The sequence below is a fragment of the Giraffa tippelskirchi genome, chromosome X, assembly GCF_054371585.1.
Source record: "Giraffa tippelskirchi isolate mGirTip1 chromosome X, T2T-mGirTip1v1.2.pri, whole genome shotgun sequence".
In the NCBI taxonomy this organism is placed as follows: Eukaryota; Metazoa; Chordata; class Mammalia; order Artiodactyla; family Giraffidae; genus Giraffa; species Giraffa tippelskirchi.
In genome coordinates this window covers 32,173,257-32,192,225 of record NC_137289.1, presented here as the reverse complement: position 1 = coordinate 32,192,225, position 18,969 = coordinate 32,173,257, and the positions used below count along the sequence as shown (strand labels likewise).

The window sequence follows — 18,969 nt, the reverse complement described above, 5'->3', positions numbered from 1 at the left end:
ACCCCAGTGCCTGACGATTAAACACTAAAAGGGAACCTTTCCATTCAGTGCTGCTGGAAGCAAGAGGGCGGCCCTGCTTAATAGTCCAGATGAATGGATCATTGAAAAGAAGCAGCGAGACCTCGGCTTTCTTCATGTGACAGTGCCAGGCTGGAAAACAGTAAGAAAACTGAACTGAGGAATTAGTGTCAAATTTTTAGGCATAGTAATGGTAATATGGTTATGTTGAGAAAAGAATGTCTCTCTTTTAGAGAAACATACTGACTTGTTTATACATGAAATGATACGTGGGTTTTATTTAACAATAAAAGGGGAATGCTGACAACTTCCCGTAAATTGATAATTGTTCAAGTTGGTGATATGTACATGGTAGATCATTACGCTATTCTGCATACTGGTATATATATTTGACCTTTTCCATAATAAAACTTAAAGAAAAAAATCTGGTCATTTGTGTTTCCTTTTCTTTTGCTGGGCTTTTTTTTTTTTGCCTTCCCTTTGTATCTTGATCTGAAAATTTAAACACATTACAATTGATAAAACGTTTAGCGTTAAAATGTTAATATCTTTGACCTGATAGATATGCTTTCGCTGCCCGATTTGTTATATCACAGAGATTCTTTCATTCCAACATTTATGTCATGAACTGTGCTAGGCAGTGGAAGCATAGAAATTAAAGTTACACTGGGTATTGGATGATATAAGGGATTATTAACTTATTGGCTGAGTTAACGAAAATGTCCTTTTTTAATGAGTTGCATACTGAAATACTTAGTGTATTTTACCTGGAATATCTCAAGGACAAGAAAAAATCCCTATCTGAAGCAAATGTCAAAATGCAAACAGATGTTATACCTGAGTGAGTGACAAGCACTGTAGATGGCATTAATGACACTACTCCCTTCGCTTTTAGGCATGTTTGAGTATCTTCATGCTGTGTGTGATTGGGGGGATGCTTTCCAGGAGCTCAGTCTAGTGGAGGAGATAGAGGGAAGGGGGTCAGGAGAATCTGAGTGACAGGGAAGTAGGGAGGGAAGGGGTGCTCTGGGTACAAGAGGAGTCTCACCATCAGGCTGATTTGGGGAGGGTGGGTGAGGAATGGTTGACCATGAAAAGGTGACTCTTAAGCCAGTTCTTTCTAAAGTCAGTTTTATTACAAAAGTAATGCGTGTCCATCCATGCAGTGAGTAGCCAAGCCTTGTGCAAGCAGAGACCGGCACTGTAGGCAGCCGGACTCTGTACCACATGGCAGAGTCAGGAGAAAGGACGTGCAAGATGAGGAGACGAAAGTCACTCTCAGACCACACTGGACAATGCAGGAGAGCGACAGTGTACGTGTGATGAGAGATCCACCGATCAACAGGGGTCTGACTTGACCCTGAGGCCACGGAGAGCTATGGGAGGATTTTAAGCAGGGACTGCCATGCTGAGATCTGTGCTTCAGGAAAACTCAGTCTTCCAGCAGGAAGGAAGAAAGGTAACATCAGGGGAAGGGGGTCTGTCTGTAATGTGTCCCCAGAGGAGGCACCCTCTGTCGATCGCCAGCCAGGGGAGGGCACAAAAAGGGGGCTTTGTTGTGATGCAGCCCCATAGGAAGTGTCTTCCAGAAATCAGCTGCTGGCCTGAAGGGTCCCCTATGTTGTGCCTCTTTGAAAATCGCACAAAGCTGCCCACTGAATGTGAGAATCTCTCAAAAGAGCCGCTCCACTGGGCTGATGCAGCCCCCTATGGCCTGGTTTGGCACCACACGTCTCACGGACTGACCCCAACTTGGTTGGGTGCCACAGGCCTTGTGCAGCTACACACCACCACTCTGGAGTCACACCACTTAGCTCTGAATCCCACCTGTGTGACCTTGGGTTCGGGCGGTACTTATAACCTGCTCGGGCCCTCTGTCTCCCCAACTCTAAGATGTGTCCTACAGTGACTGTGTGGAGCACACAGCAATGGTGATATCAGGCACCTAGCAGGGTCCCTGACAGAAAGTCAGTGCGTGTTCAAAACCCTTGGCTATTAAAAAAAAACGCTTGGCTATTATTAAGAACCTTCTAATATCAGCTTTCAAGAAGTAAAACTTGAAAGCAAGGCGGGCAGAATGCTACTGGCTTTCTTACCACTGGAGTCTGTCAGAATCCGAGTCGCTGTCACTATCGTCACAATGCTACTTGTGTTTTCTTTTAGCTGATTGTTTGTTACTCCTTTTCTTGGATCTTTCTTTTGAATGACTACTTTTTTTTTCTTCTTTTCTTCTGCATAAAATACAAATAAAGTTTTGTTGGAAATCTTCATTGCCAAAGTGTTACTGCCCACAATGTAAGCAACCACTTCTCTCAAAGACAAGCTTCCAAAGAGCGCATTGGTGATGCGCACACAAATGTCACCTCCTTTCCTCCATACCTGCACTAAAGTGTCATTAAGAATGAAATAGTTGAGGGGCTTCTTGGCATCCAGTGGTTAAGCTCTGTGCTTCCACTGCAGGAAACACTGGTTCAATCCCTGTTGGGCGAAACTAAGATCCCACATGCCATGCAGCATGGAAAAAAAAAAATAGGTTTAAAGAATTTATCAACAGAATTAATTAATGACAAAAATGATTAATGACCTCCAGGATTGAGGTACCTAAGAGGCTGTCTGATCAAATCCCCGTCCCCATCAAAGGCAGGCTGGCTGATACAGCAGCCCGGGCTCTGCCTACCTGCTCCTCCTTCTCTATTCCAACCCACTGGTAGAAGAGGGGCCACATGTGAAAGCGCAGTGAGTGGAACCACTTCACCATCAGGGCAGCACAGAGCTTGTCGGTTAGTGACACTGAGCCATTCCACCCCGGTTTGACTTCTTTTAAAAGGGGGATGATGATAATGACGAAGGAGCAGGTAGAAGCAGGATAAATCAAGCAGAACGTCAAACACAAGAGTCATAGTTAGAAGCTATTTTTAATATTCAGGATATTCACATGCCCCAAGACGCCTGTAAATACCTCTTGAACAACCACAAAACCCTCAGGCTGGCCTGGCTTTCATTTGGCCCTCCTCAGTGGGGACACAGAATTCTGGAAGTCAGAGGACAGAGGAGAGACAGAGGGGGAGGGGTGGTGAGGGGAGGAGGTGGGAGGGGAGGGGAGATGAGGTGCAGGAGAGAAGGGCAGCTGTGGGGAAGATGGAAACTCTTCCTGATCTACAACACTGGCACAGGTTAAGGACAAATATGCCCCATTGTAGGGTGCCTGCAGCCAGAGGTGGGGAGCTGAGTCCAGCCCTGTATGCAGAGCTCCACATTTATGTACAAAGTTGAAGGAAGGGCCCCTTGCACTGTCAGCATTCTGGGGAGCAGTAAGCACTGGCCGGGGTCTACACGTGCACTCTGACATGGGTTAGCACAAATCTGGAGTACTTGTTGCTTTCCAAGGGGCAGGTTGGGTTTCTTACAGCCAGCTTCTGAGCACACTGTATTTGCACACTGCAAATACCACCCTGAGGAGCCAGAGCAAGCAGCCCCCTAGCCAATCATTTCATCTCAATCACTAGCCCCATTCTTGGATTTTGGGGGTGAATGAAACAGAACCAGAGCACAATCCATTAGATACCGACTTGGAGTGTGGTGTGGGGGGTGGAGGTTGAGAGCTGCTCACAGCCCACAGGGCAACAGGACAACGGAGACCGTTGGGCTTCCGCTTTCTCCAGCCCCATATTTGCATCTCTCGATCCGGGGGGAACTGTGGGCTAGGAGCCTGCGCCCCTGGAGGGATTTTCTCCTAACATTTCTCCTGAGCTTGGGCTCCAGGAGTGAGGTCTCATTTCCCTGCCCCTCCCCACCCCAAGTTGGCAGGCATCCACTTGATGGCCACGCCCTGGCCTCAAGTGCCCCCAGAGGGTCCCACCTACCTCGGTCAAGGGGCAGGGCTGGACGGAGAGGGGGGCGAGGGAGGGAGGGAGGGTGCCTAACCAGCAGCACGTTAGCTAGGTGACACACAGGCTATAACTGGAACTAGCGCCCCAAAGAGGACCTGCCCTGACCATTGCTGCTGCTGCTGCTGCTGCTAAGTCGCTTCAGTCGTGGCTGACTCTGTGCGACCCCATAGACGGCAGCCCACCAGGCTCTGCCGTCCCTGGGATTCTCCAGGCAAGAACACTGGAGTGAGTTGCCATTTCTTTCTCCAATGCATGAAAGGGAAAAGTGAAAGTAAAGTCGCTCAGTCGTGTCCGACTCTCAGCGACCCCATGGACTGCAGCCTACCAGGCTCCGCCGTCCATGGGATTTTCCAGGCAACAGTACTGGAGTGGGGTGCCATTGCCTTCTCCAGCCCCGACCATTAGCCCCAGGTCTATCCCCGACGAGGGCATCCGCGCAGTTCTTGGCGCAGAGTCTGACTCATCCACAGCGCTCAAGACTGGAGTCTCAACTGGGGCCGGGTGCGGCGGGGGTTGCAGCCTGGATGATGCTATCACAGCCTGGAAGACCGGGAAGAACCGCGTGATCAGCGCCCGGGCCAGGTCAGGTGCTTTGGTGAAGCCCAGGAACGCCCTTTCCCTGGGAGAGACGAGTGTACGGGACGACGCTGCTGCACAGTTTCCCTCTAGGCTCTCTCTTGGCCTTTCTCCTTTTCCAGATATGAAGCCTCCCGTGGTCTCGGTGATGGTAGTGGGAGGAGAAGAGGAGGAAGTGAGGTCGGAACTGGTGCAGGGGGAGGATGAGGAGGCGGCCAGGAGCTCAGGAGGAAGTAGCAGAGGTAGCTGATTGCCCTGGGTCCTGGAGGTAATCGGGCCGGGGTAGAGAGGGAAACACGGGATCTGCAGAGGCGCCTCCATCTCGTCACATTCACACCCCTTTGAGGCTATGGGTGGAGAGCCTTTTACACTGCACTGGATACATCGCCTGGTTCCCATGTACACTGCTAACCCTGGAGGTGCCTAGTTCTCCTAGCTCGGTTCTCTCTGGGCACTTCTGGTTCTCTTCCGCAGTCCCTTCTCTCCTTTTCAGAACCAAAAAGCCAGCTTGACGGGCCGAGGCCACCAGGGACTCCTCCCCTCAGGACTCTGGGGTGGAGGCAGTACCCTTGGGCATTGTGCAGTATTTAAATCCATTGAATTGGGAAACTTTGGCCACTGACCTTGTTTGTAAATATCGTTTTGTTGGAACCGTGCATGAGGTACAGTAGAGCAAGTACAGGATCAGATTCTACCTATGTTTAAATTTTGGCAATATTTTCATCATGGGATATTTTTGCACTAATTTTGATATTTGTTAAATACTGCATTAAAATATTTTTGTCTTGATTACTGATTTTTTTTTTGATGCCACAATAAAATTCTGCGCAGGAGGGAAAACCAGCCCATAAAGCGAGCCTGGAGCTGAGTATTAAAGAAACGTGTACTGGGGTAGGGGGCATGAAGGGGGTAGAAATTTTAAAAACAAGCGTGAAATAACATCCATATATTTAACTTCATCCACATCTCCAAATAATGAACATTTGTGATTTCATTCTCTCAGGAAGGAGCTTGCAAGGCACATGGATGAGACTGTAGCCAGGGTGCAGGTGGGTAAACCTGAAAAAAAAAAAAAATAGCAGATCAGCCATCCTAAAACCTGCTTCCGTCTTGGACACTTTTGTCCTGGACACTCTCACCTTGATTTGTTCTTATGGCCTTTTCCATGATTGCAAAATAAATTTGGAACTTTAGGGGCTCTGAAACTGAAAGTGAAAGTCCCTCAGTCATGTCCCACTCTCTTCGACCCCATGGACTATAGAGTCCACGGAATTCTCCAGGTTAGAATACTACACTGGATAGCCATTCCCTTCCCCAGGGGATCTTCCCAACCCAGGGATCAAACCCAGGTCTCCTGCATTGCAGGCAGATTCTTAATCAGCTGAGCCACCAGGGAAGCCCATAGGGGCTCTAAGGGGGTAGTAAATGGGATCAGTAAATTCCAGCTTACAGAAATTGCCCATTACCAGTGAGAACATACTTCCCAAAGGAAAAAAAAAGCAGAGCTACTTCTCCTATACCTGTGGTACCTACCTATCTATCATCTGTCTATCTGAATATATATAGATACAGTCTCTTCCAGTAAAGTTCAGGTCCTCCTAACACAAATATCCTTCAGGGAGGTTGTTAGGCCTCCTAAAAGCAATACTTCTATCTTCTGAGTAGTTCATATTGGGACTCAATATGACCTGAAAGTATCTAATGCACTGAGGAGGTGGGTTATAAGAGGGTTCAATTGTAGTATTTCAAATATTCAAAACCAAGCATAATCTCTGAGGTAAAATGCATGATTTTGTCAATATTTCAGCACTAGTACAAGTGAGTAATGGGTTTTTCTGCCAGATTCAAATTTTCCATAGCACCTCATCAAGAACACTTCACTGGTAAAGCTTCTGGAGAGGGCATGGCCTATCTAGATTGTCTAGGGGGAAAAAATGTCTATATCCAATGTATCGTGTAAAATAAAAAACAGAATTAAGTATGTTACTTAGATTTATGAAGCAATGTCCTGGGTGTTTTCCATGCTCTGCTTAATTTAGTTAAACAAATAAAACTATGAGGAACGTGTTATCAACATTCCCATTTTATAGATGTGGAAACTGAGGCACAGATGAATGAATGAAGTTACTAGTAAGTGAAAGAGATATGTTTTGGTGAGCATATTCATATATACAAGCATACATTGTGAGAAAAGCATTATCTATCTAAATTATTGGGGGAAAAATATTGACTTCTACACTCTCTATTAAAAAAAGTAAAATTAAGTATGTTACTTCGTTGTACTAATCAATGTCCTGGGTGTTTTACATGCTCTGCTTCACTTAATTAAAAAGAAAATTTACTAGGAAGGTGTTATCGACATTCCCATTTTATGGATGAGGAAACTGAGGCACAGTGGCAGTAATGAAGTTACTACTTAGTAAAAGAGATGCAGTTTAGTGAGCCTGTTTATCTATACTTAGTAAACTTTGTGGAAAGGGCATTGTCTATCTAGATTGTAGGGGGAAAAAACTATTTCCAATCAGCTGGTTTAAAAAAATGGAATTAATATGTTATTTAGATCTATGAAGCAATGTCCTGGGTGTTTTCCATGATTTGCTTAATTTAGTTTTTAAAGAACTACGAGGATGGTGTTATCAAGATTCCCATTTTATAGATGAGGAGACTGAGGCTCAGATGCATGAATGGAGGTACTAGTAAGTGAAAGAGATACGTTTTGGTGAACATATTCATATATATAAGTAAACGTTTTGGGTAAAGCATTATCTATCTTGATTGTTGGCGGAAAAATCGATTTCTCTACTTCGTATTAAACAAAACAAATTTAGTACGTTACTTAGTTCTACTAATCAACGTCCTATGTGTTTTTCCTGCACTGCTTCACTTAATTAAAAAGAAAATCTAGGAGGAAGGTGTTATCAACATCCCCATTTTACAGATGAGGAAACTAAGGCACAGAGGCATTAATGAATTTACTAGTAAGTGACAGAGATACTTCTTGGTGAGTGTATTTATCTATACTTAGTAAACTTTGTAGGAGAGGTCATTGTCTATCTAGATCCTTGTGTAAATATACTTGATTTCAACTCTATATTTTTTTTTAAAAAATGAAAATTCAGGATGTTACATAGATCCATGAAGCAATGTCCTGTGTGTTTTACATTCTCTGGTTCATTGAATTAAATAAATATCGATGAGGAAAGTGCTATCAACCTTCCCATTTCATAGATGAGGAAATTGAGGGACAGAGGCATTAATGAAGTTACCAAAGTGAATGAGAAGCTTTAAGGTGAGCATGTTTATAGAAACTTTGCAAACTTTGTGGTAAAGGGCATTAACTATCTAGAATGAGGGTGATATAAAACTCAATTTCAATTCTCTCTATTAAAAAAAACCCAAAATCAAATATGTTACTGAGATCTACTATGCAATGGCCTGGGTGTTTTACGTGCTCCACTGCATTTCATTAAAAAGGAAGTCTATGAGGAATGTGTTCTCAACATTTCATTTTATAGATGGGGAACCTGAGTCTAGAGGCCATAAGGAAGTTACTAGTAAGTGAAAGAAATGCTTTTTGGTGAGCATATTTATCAATACTTAGTAAAATTGGTGGGAAAGGGCTTTGACTCTCTAGACTGTGAACAAAATAAATCTCAATTTCAAGTCTGTCTGTCTTAAAGCAAATTAAGTATGTTAGTCAGATCTCCTAAGCAATGTGCTAGGTGTTTTACATGTTCTGCTTCATATAACTGAAAGAAAAATGTACAAATAAGGTGTTATCAACTTTTCCATTTTATAGATGAGGAAACTCAGGCTAGAGGCATTAATGAAGTTACTAGTAAGTGAAGGAGATGCTTTCTGGTGAGTGTATTCATCGACACTTGTTAAAATTCATGAAAAAGGGCATTAACTAGATAGTGAGCAAAATAAGAGTTGAACTGTAAAGAAAGCTGAGCACTAAAGAATTGATGCTTTTGAACTGTGGTGTTGGAGAAGACTCATGAGAGTCCCTTGGACTGCAAGGAGATCCAACCAGTCCATCCTAAAGGAAATCAGTCCTGGGTGTTCATTGGAAGGACTGATGTTGAAGCTGAAGCTCCAATACTTTGGCCACCTGATGCGAAGAGCTGACTCATTGGAAAAGACCCTGATGCTGGGGAAGATTGAGGGAAGGAGGAGAAGGGGACGACGGAGGATGAGATGGCTGGATGGCATCATTGACTCGATGGACATGGGTTTGGGTGGACGTAGGGAGTTGGTGATGGACAGGGAGGCCTGGTGTGCTGCGGTTCATGGGGTCGCAAAGAGTCAGACACGACTGAGCGACTAAACTGAACTGAACTGAACTGAATGCGTTACAAAAACAAAAATAAGAAATCTACTTTCAGAACAAAGAGTTGGTCTTCATTTGAGCACTTGTTTTCCTTATTAGAGCCATTGTCCCAATTTATTAATTTTTCCTATCTGACACTAACCACCACTGGAAGAATCTCACATTCTTACTTCTAATACCCTCTATGATCAGTATATAATTTGGTCTAATTATTCAACGCTAGTCTATGTGTTGCTGTGAAGGTACATTTGGAGATGTCTTATCAGCTACAATCAGCTGACTTTCTATAAAGATTAGCCTCAATAATCTGGGTGGGCCTCATGTAATCAGAATAAAGGCTTTAAATGCAAAATTTAGGTTTCTCAGAGGAAGAGGAAATTCTGCCTGTTAAACGAACTGTCACTTCAACTAGTGCCCATGAGTTCCAGCCTTCCTGACTTGCTCCTGTTGTTGGTGTCGTTTAGTCGCTCAGTCTGACTCTTTGCAACTCCATAGCCTGCAGCATGCCAGGATCCCCTGTCCTCCACTATCTCCTGGAGCTTGCTCAAACTCACGTCCATTGAGTCAGTGATGCCATCCAACCATCTCATCCTCTGTCGTCTCCTTCTCCTCCTGCCTTCAGTCTTTCCCAGCATCAGAGTCTTTCCCAATGAGTCGGCTCTTTGCATCAGGTGGCCAAAGTACTGGGCTATGGATTTTTAAATTTGCCTAGGCATCCCCCGGGGCTTCCCTGGCAGCTCAGTGGTAAAGAACCCCCCTGAAATGCAAGAGACACAGATCTTCCCAACCCCCTGAAATGTGGGTTTGGCGATCCCCTGGAGAAGGGAATGGCTACCCACTCCAGTATTCTTGCCTGGGAAATCCCATGGACAGAGAAACTCAGCAGGCTATGGTCCATGAAGTTACAAAGAGTCGGCCATGACTGAGTGACTAAATAACAACAACGAGGCATCCCTCACAACCGTGTAAACTGATCCTGCTGGTCCTGTTTCTCTGGTTAAAGCCTGACTGATACACCTGCCATGCTCAGTCACTACCAGGGAGCTGCCCAGGGAGACTGTGACCTTGGCATGAACGCCATGCATAATTCCCAAGTGGTAACAACTGGAGGCTGTCAGCCAACTATATTCTTTTTAGCAGCTTCTCCTTTGAAAGATCTGAGCAGCCAGTGCTCGTGGTTGCCACATACTTGTACAATGATCACCTAGAAAGCAAAGTGCTAAATCCAGGGAATTCATTGCAGGACTTATTTGAACTCCTTATAAAGCTCCATTCTCCTTCCTCTTCAGAATCACTACTGTTCCTTGTTCAGACTATTCCTTTCAAATCACTTAATGACAGATCCTGATTTCATCATCTTTATACTATTTATCTTTTAATTTAGGATCCCCTGGAAGCTGACCCAGAGACAAGTAGTTTGTTTGGGAGATGGTAACCAGCAGCAAGGTGAGAACATAAGATTTAGATGGAAGGAAAGTAAAAATTTTAAAAGGTAGTTTTTCAAGCTACTTATCATGATGTGTAAAAGAAGTTTAGTCACCTGGAGAACTCAGGGAGACTGTTCAGGGCAACACCTCAGAGTTATCTTACAAAAGAGGTTATGGAAATGGAGTATTTATCCAGCAGTTCCCAGAAGCTGTGCTCAATGCTGCTTACAGGGTGGGTGGGTGATTATCAGTACTTATTACAGAGCAGGCTTTGGGGCCACAGTGAGCCCTCAAAGTCACAGGTTCCTGGCAGTTGGAAACTTGCCAATATGCACTGAAATGTCACATGTTAAAGGGATACAGGTGGGACACCATGACCATGTGCTACATATCACCCACCCATGGCACAGAGTAGATGCTAAAGTTTGTTTACTGACTGACTGAATGACTATGTAGACCTGGACAAAAACTTTCATATGTGTTTCGAGGTTTGAGGTCCCATACAGAATGGAAATTAACGCCTTCTTTGTCAGTCTGACTTTCAAGCTGAATGATGCCTGCAGACATGGGATTCTTAGCTATGCATCTATGCATCTTCCGAGGAATACTAGTTCGCAGTTTACTCTCAAATTTGCCTTACTTTAAAATTTGCTAACTTAAAGAAAATCTACACTGTTCAGAAAAGTTGTGCCTTTCTGACTCTAAATTTCTGGAATATTTCAAAGAATGTGAAATAAAACTTGCATCATTTTATGACAGTCATAAACTTTTTTTTAAAAAAAGTTGTATTCTACCAAAGATCATAGCAAGTACAAGCTATTTCAGGACATGACTGTGAGAAAATGGCAGACAAAAATACACAGTTTTGGTAATTTCTTCCATAGATTTTTCACAAGAAAGAATAAGTGATACCTAGACCAACTCTTTAATAATTTAAAACTGCAGGGTTCTTTCAGTGCACATTCACACTACCTTGTCATCATGCTGACAGAATCTGCTAAACAAGCACAGCTTAAGAGGATTTCACATTACTGAGAGAAAAGGGCAACCCGTAATATAAAGCATTAAACTGCAAGGAAAGCTGGCCTGTTGGTAATATTTAAAATTGATTTGTGTTGCTTGAGGTCCTAGAGGCAATAGGGAAACTTTACAGCACTCAGCTACAAAATAAACCCTTTATCTTGCTGCCCTGTGTATTTCCTTCCCTATGATCCACAGAAATTTTCTGAATAGGAAAATTCTCCATATTTTCACAGCACATAGAGATCTTAGAAGAGTGCATCAAGTGTTCAAAAATATTTTCTGATATTATTAGTACTGCCAATTGATTGGATGCATTTTCAACCTTACAAAATTAGTAGGAGTGATCCTAGGATTGTGTTCATGGTGGAGGAAGTAACATGGCAGTGAATATCTACTTAGTTCCTGAAAGCAGATTGTGTGTATTAAGACAATTACCATACATGAAGCAACTATGGGTGCCTCTGATTTCTAAACAAATACATATATTTCCTTTAGCAATGACTTTCAACATATGCTAGAAAAGAAACACTTTGATTTTGAATAAACTGTCACATGTGCTATGTTCTGTTTTCATCTTAGTTGCATTTTTAGTTATATAAATGGCCATATCATCTTTCCTTAAATGGGGAGAAGGATACAAGACTATCTCGTCCATTACAACCACACCCACAAAGAGTAAAGAGCATAAACAAAGAACTTCTGACCAATAAGAACTCTCTCCACTGCCCTTTTTCTTCAAGTCTCAGTGGCTGAATCAGACTCACAATGGCCCTATCCAATTTCTTTAAACAAGCTGGTGTATTCACATAACCTGTGCTCTGATGGTTAAGAACGGAGGTTTTAGATGCAAGCGGATTGTAGTTCAAACCCTAGTTCTACCAAGATTATCACCTGAGTGACCATGAACACATAATTCAAGTACTCTTAGTTTCTTAATTTGCAAAATGCAAATAATATCATTACAGAAACATTAGCAGGGTTGCTGTGGGGATAAAGTGAGATAATCACATTAATGTCTGCTTATCTTAAACTTCAAAACTGTTAACTGATTAAAATTTTAAAACCTTACATTTTTTATATTGTCTCCAATGACATGTATATACCATGCTTAGAAAAAATAATCCTTGTATTTTTAAGTATCTAACTTGGAAACTTGGGAATGATGAGATTCCTTTCCAAGGAAAACAGAATTGAGACAACTCTTCAAGAAGAAAAGGGTGAAAGTCATCTTCCTTTACTTAACAACAAACAGTCAAGTTAATTTCCTCTAAGAAAACTTAGATAAAAAAGAATCAAACACCATCTATGATTCCACATACCCTGGCTGGATTTCATATTGAGTTCTTAAATATTTACTATTAATTTTAGAAATTTGTAGGGACAATCTGCCAATAGTCTCAACTATTCATTTAGTGATAGCTTAGCTGTATCACTGTAAAAATATAATTCCCTTACTATGTCAATTGTGGTGAGATATTTAATTTATTATTCACCTGAAAGAAAAAATTACACACCTACTAGACAAAAAGTCTCATGAAACTCTGAAATTAAATCTCAGCTGCAAACAGGTCAGTTTAATCCTATCTCCATAAGATATTATCTTCAAGTGTTTCATAAATAAGTTTCTATCTTAAAAAGGATGTATATATTTAGTATATGATTATTCAGATGAGAAAGAAGAAAATGTCTACCAAATGTGAAAAGACAATCTTGACTTCAAACCAGGGAGTCTCAGACTGTACCACAGTTAACTTCCACCAGTAACCATGACTCACTGCAGCATTTATGTTACTTGGCAGGGACCGAGAGGAGGGGGGGGGTTGCAAGGCTCCCTGGGGAGGGTATAACAGAATGCCTACGGAGGTAGAGATTAAAATATTTCACTAGGGTTTTCTGGCATGATCTCCTGGGAGGTTGGGTTTGGGCATCACTGTCAAACTCTTCAAATTGTTTTAAATAATTTTCAATTCTGTAACACTGATTTAGATGTTCATGTTTTACATTTATACTTTACGTCATGAGATTTGCTCACATCTCTAGTTCTGAGTATTTTTTGTTGTTGCTGTTTCACTATGATCTAAGAGATGGCACATTTCTCTATAATGCTGCAGGAATTAAGCAATACATAATCGACCACTGAGATCAATCTTAGTGTTTAGTGTTTGTGGTGGGTGACCATTTATATACTCCAAATACTCCCCAATCGACTTAGGAAATTAAATAAAGAAAATGGAATTCTTCTAACCAGGGGCTTGTGTAGCTCAATGAGGCTATGAGCCATGCCGTGCAGGACCACCCAAGATGAATGGGTCACGGTGAGGAGTTCCGATAAACATGGTCCACAGGAGGAGGAAATGGCAACACACTCCAGTACTCTTGGCACGAGAATCCATGAACAGTATTAAAAGGCAAAAAGATACGACACCAAAAGTTGAGCCCCCCAGGTCGGAAGGTGTCCAATATGCTACTGGGGAAGAGTAGAGGGCAATTACTGAGAGCTACGGAAAGAATGAAGAGGATGGGTCAAAGCAGAAACTACGTTCAGTTGTGGATGTGTCTGGTGGTGAAAGTAAAATCTGATGCTATAAAGAAAAATACTGCTTAGGAACCTGGAATATGAGGTCCACAAATCAAGGTAAGTTGGACATAGTCAATCAGGAGATGGCAAGAGTGAACATTGACATCTTAGGAATCAGTGAACTAAAATGGACGGGAATGGGCAAATGTAATTCATATAAACATTATATCTACTACTGTGGGCAAGAACCCCTTAGAAGAAACAGAGTGCCCTCATAAGCAACAGAAGAGTCCAAAATGCAGTGCTTGGGTGCAGAATGATCTCTGTTTGTTTCCAAGGCAAACCATTCAACATCACAGTAATCCAAATCTATGTCTCAACCACTAATGCCAAAGAAGCTAAAGTTGAAGGGTTCTATGAAGACCAACAATGCCTTCTAGAAATAACAGCAAAAAAAGATGTCCTTTCATCATAGGGGATTGGAATGCAAAAATAGGAAGTCAAGAGATACATGGAGTAACAGGCAAGTTTGGCCTTGGAGTACAAAATGAAGCAGGGCAAAAGCTAACAGAGTTTTATCAAGAGAACACACTGGTCACAGCAAACACTCTTTTCCAACAATCCAAGAGATGACTCTACACATGGACATCACCAGATGGTCAATGCCAAATCAGATTGACTGCATTCTTTGCAGCTAAAGATGGAGAAGCTCTATACAGTCACCGAAAACAAGATCGGGAGCTGACTGGGGCTCTGATCATCAGCTCCTTTTTGCAAAATTCAGGCTTAAATCGAAGAAAATAGGGAAAATCACTAAGTCATTCAGGTATGACCTAAATCAAATCCATTATGATTACACAGTGGAGGTGACAATTAGATTCAAGGGATGAGATCTGGTAGACAGAGTGCCTGAAGAATGATGGATGGAGGTTCGTGGCATTGTACAAGAGGCAGTGACCGTAACAACCCCAAAGAAAGAGCAAGGCAAGAAGGCAAAGTGGTTGTCTGAGGAGGCTTTACAAATAGCTGAGAAAAGAAGAGAAATGAAAGGCAAAGGTGAAAGGGAAAGATATACCCAACTGAATGCAGAGTTCCAGAGAAAAGCAAGGAGAGATAAGAAGGCCTTTGGAAACAAACAGTGAAAAGAAATAGAGGAAAACAATTGAACGGGAAAGACTAGAGATCTCTTCAAGAAAACTGGAGATATCAAGGGAACATTTCATGCAAGGATGGGCACGATGAAGGACAGAAATGGTAAGGACCTAAGAAAAAGCAGAACATATTAAGAAGAAGTGGCAAGAATACACAGAAGAGCTATACAAGAGAGGTCTTATAGCCAAAGCAATGTTGAGAAAGAAGAATGGAGCTGGAGGAATCAACCTTCGTGACTTCAGACTATACTACAAAGCTACAGTCATCAAGAGAGCATGGTACTGGCACAAAAAACAGAAATATAGACCAATGGAACAAGATAGAAAGCCCAGAGATAAACCCATGCACCTATGGGTACCTCACTTTTGACAAAGGAGGCAAGAATATGCAACGGGGCAAAGATAAGTGCTGCTGGGAAAACTGGACAGTGACATGTAAAAGAATGAAATTAGAACATTTCTTAACACCACACACAAAGATAAACTCAAAATGGATTAAAGACGCAACTGTAAGACCAGGAATTACAAAACTCTTACAGGAATACATACGCAGAACACTCTGACATAAAACACAGCAAGATCCTCTATGACCCACCTCCTAGAGTCATGGAAATAAAAACAAAAATAAACAAGTGGGACCTAATTAAACTTAAAAGGTTTTGCACAACAAAGGAAACAAGGTGGAAAGACACCCTCAGAATGGGAGAAAATAATAGCAAATGAAACGAATGACAAAGGATTAATTTCAAAAATAAACAAGCAGCTCCTACAAATCAACACCAGAAAACCAAACGACCCAATCAAAAAGTGGGAAAAAGACTTAAACAGACATTTCTCCAAAGCCAACATACAGATGGCTAATAAACACATGAAAAGATGTTCAACATCCCTCATTATTAGAGAAATGCAAATTAAGTCACAATGAATTATCACCTCACACCAGTCAGAATGGCCATCATCAAAAAATCTACTAACAATAAATGCTGGAGAGGATGTGGAGAAAAGGGGACCCTCTTGTACTGTTGGTGGGTATGTAAACTGACACAGCCACTATGGAAGACAGTACGGAGATTCCTTAAAAAACTAGGAATAAAACCACCATATGACTCAGCAATCCCACTACCAGGCATGTACCCTGAGGAGACCAAGACTGAAAAAGACATATGTACCCCAATGTTCACTGAAGCACTATTTACAACAGTTAGGACATGGAAGCAACCTAGATGTCCATTGACAGACGAATGGATAAAGAAGCTCTGGTACATATATACAATGGTATATTACTCAGCCATAAAAAGGAACATATTTGAGTCAGTCTTAATGAGGTGGATGAATCTAGAGCCTATTACACAGAGTGAAGTAAGTCAGAAAGAGAAAATATTGAATATTAATGTATACATATGAAATCTAGAAAGACAATACTGATGAACCTATTTTCAGGGCAGTAATGGAGACACAGACATAGAGAACAGACTTATGGACACTGGGGGAAGGGGAGGGGAGGAGAAGGTGGTATGTATGGAGAGAGTAACATGGGAACATACATTACCATATGTCAAACAGATAGCCAATGGGAATTTGCTATATGACTCAGGGGACTCAAACTGGGGCTCTGTAACAACCTAGAGGGTTGGGATGGGGAAGGATGTGGGAGGGAGGTTCGAGAGGGTGGGGACATAGGTAAAACTATGGCTTATTCATGCTGATGTTTGGCAGAAACCAACAGAATACTGTAAAGCAATTATTCTTCAATTAAAAATAAATTTAACTAAAAAACAGATAAGAAGACTTGGGGGAATAAAAAGAGCAGGGTGATTGGTAGCGTAGATATCTGGCTTTCTCTGATTGGTCCTAAATTGGAAGTGGGGCAAAAATTAGGGAAGCTGTTAGGTATTGGACATTTGGGGCCTATTTTTACTGAAGTGATTGTTTGGCTTCTTAGGTTGTTATCAAAGCTAACACTCTGTCTTCCTGCAAGTCTGACTTACAGAAGGCTGCCTTCCTGGGCTGTTTATTGTTGATAAGACAGTTGATTTCTTTGGCAAGTTCTTGCAGATTGTGGGTCAGAGTTCCATTTTTACACAAGGTCTATGGTCCACATATTCAGTCTCTCAGCACCTATAAATGAGAATATCACACTGTAGCAGGTTATACATGAAAATTGTTAAGAGAGAGTAAATCTTAACAGTTCTCATTGAAAGGAAAAATTTTGTATTTATGAGATGATAACTAAAGTTAACTAAGTTGTGTGTAAGCATTTCAAAATATATTTAAGTCAAACCACTATGTTATATACTTTAAAATTATACAGTGCTGTATGTCAGTTATAGCTCACTAAAACTGGGAGAAAAACATAGTCATAATAAAGAAGGTTCTAACAATGGTTAAAAAAAAAAGAAAGAAAAAGTCTGAGTATATACAATGGAATACAATTCATCCATTAAAAACATAAGGAAATCCTGCCATTTGCAAAAATACAGATGAAACTTGAGGGCACTCTGCTGAGTGAAACAAATCAGACAGAGAAAGACAAATATTCTATGATCTCACTTATATGTAGAATCTAAAACAAAAACAAAAATCCCTCATAGAAACAGAAATTTCTGCTGGCTGCCAGGGGTTAGGAGGAGAGAGGGTAGGGGAGACGGTGGGAGAATTGGGTGAAGAAGGTCAAATGGTACAAATTTCCAGTTATAATCTTGAGATGTAATGCACAGCATGGTAAATATAGCTAATAATACTGTATTGTATATTTGAAAGTTTTTAAGGGAGTGGATCTTCAAGTTCTCAACACAGGAAACAACTTTATAACTGTGTGAGGTGATGGATGTTTGCTAAATTTATTGTGATAGTCATCTCATAATTTACATATATATAAAATCATTATGTTGTACACTTGAAACTTATACAATGTTATATGTCAATTACATCTCAACACAACTGAAAAAAGAAAGAAAAAATAAGGAAATTGGAATTTTAGAAAAGTGTGACTACCAATGATTGACTTTTGAGTGGTAAAACACTCTTACATTCCTGGAATAAACCTGAATGTTTGTCATAGATTGTCCTTCTTATAAATTACTGGATCAATTTACTAACTTTTTTTTTTTTAGAATTTCTGCTTCTATTCATATGGGAGCTTGGCCTGTAATTTTTCTTTCTTGTAATATCCTTGTCATGCTATGATAGCCCTGTGAAGCTGTTCTAATAAAATGAGTTGGAAAGTGTTCTTTTTCTACTGTCTAAAAGATTTTAAGACTGGTGTTATAAATGTTTGGAGGAAACGTCAATAAAACCTTCTGTGCCTTTCTAATATAGGCTTTTAAAGCTACAGAACTTTCTTCTAAGTACAGTTATTCTTGCCATTCAATTCAAAATATGTTGTAATTGCCAAAAAAAGAGAAAGGTCTTAATGACCTGGATAACCACCGTGGTGTGGTCATTCACCTAGAGCCAGACATCCTGGAGTGTGAAGTCAAGTGGGCCTTAGGAAACATTATTACAAACAAAGCTACTAGAGGTGACAGAATTCCAGCTGAGCTATTTAACATCCTAAAAGATGATGCTGTTAAAGTGCTGCATTCAATATGCTAGCAAATTAGGAAAATTCAGCAGTGGCCACAGGAGTGGAAAAAGTCAGTTTTCATTCTAATCCCAAAGAACAGATATGCCAAAGAATGATCAAACTACAGTACAATTGCACTCATTTCACATGCTAGCAAGGTTATGCTCAAATCCTTCAAGCTAGGCTTCAGAAGTATGTCAACCAAGAATTTCCAGATGGATAAGTTGGGTTTAGAAAAGGCAGAGGAACAAGAGATCAACATTTGTTGTATCATAGAAAAAGCAAGGGCAATTCAGAAAAACATCTACTTCTGCTCCATTGACTAGCTAAAGTCTTTGACTGTGTGGATCACAACAAACTGAAAAATTCTTAAACGGATGAGAATACCAGACCACCTGGCCTGCCTCCTGAGAAATTTGTATGCAGGTCAGGAAGCAACGGTTAGAACTGGACATGGAACAACAGACT

The 18,969-nt window shown here is 41.4% G+C and overlaps 1 protein-coding gene across 1 annotated transcript in view; it reads right to left on the bottom strand.

The window, feature by feature from the left end:
- Positions 1–2,914: 2,914 nt before the first annotated feature.
- Positions 2,915–18,969, bottom strand: part of LOC145536209 (uncharacterized) — a 122,431-nt gene continuing 106,376 nt past the window's right edge. The window contains exon 4 of the mRNA XM_081565061.1: positions 2,915–5,543. Coding sequence (XP_081421187.1) covers positions 4,230–4,883 — 654 coding nt within the window. The 5' untranslated portion in view covers positions 4,884–5,543 and the 3' untranslated portion in view covers positions 2,915–4,229. The remainder of the gene's footprint in view (positions 5,544–18,969) is intronic.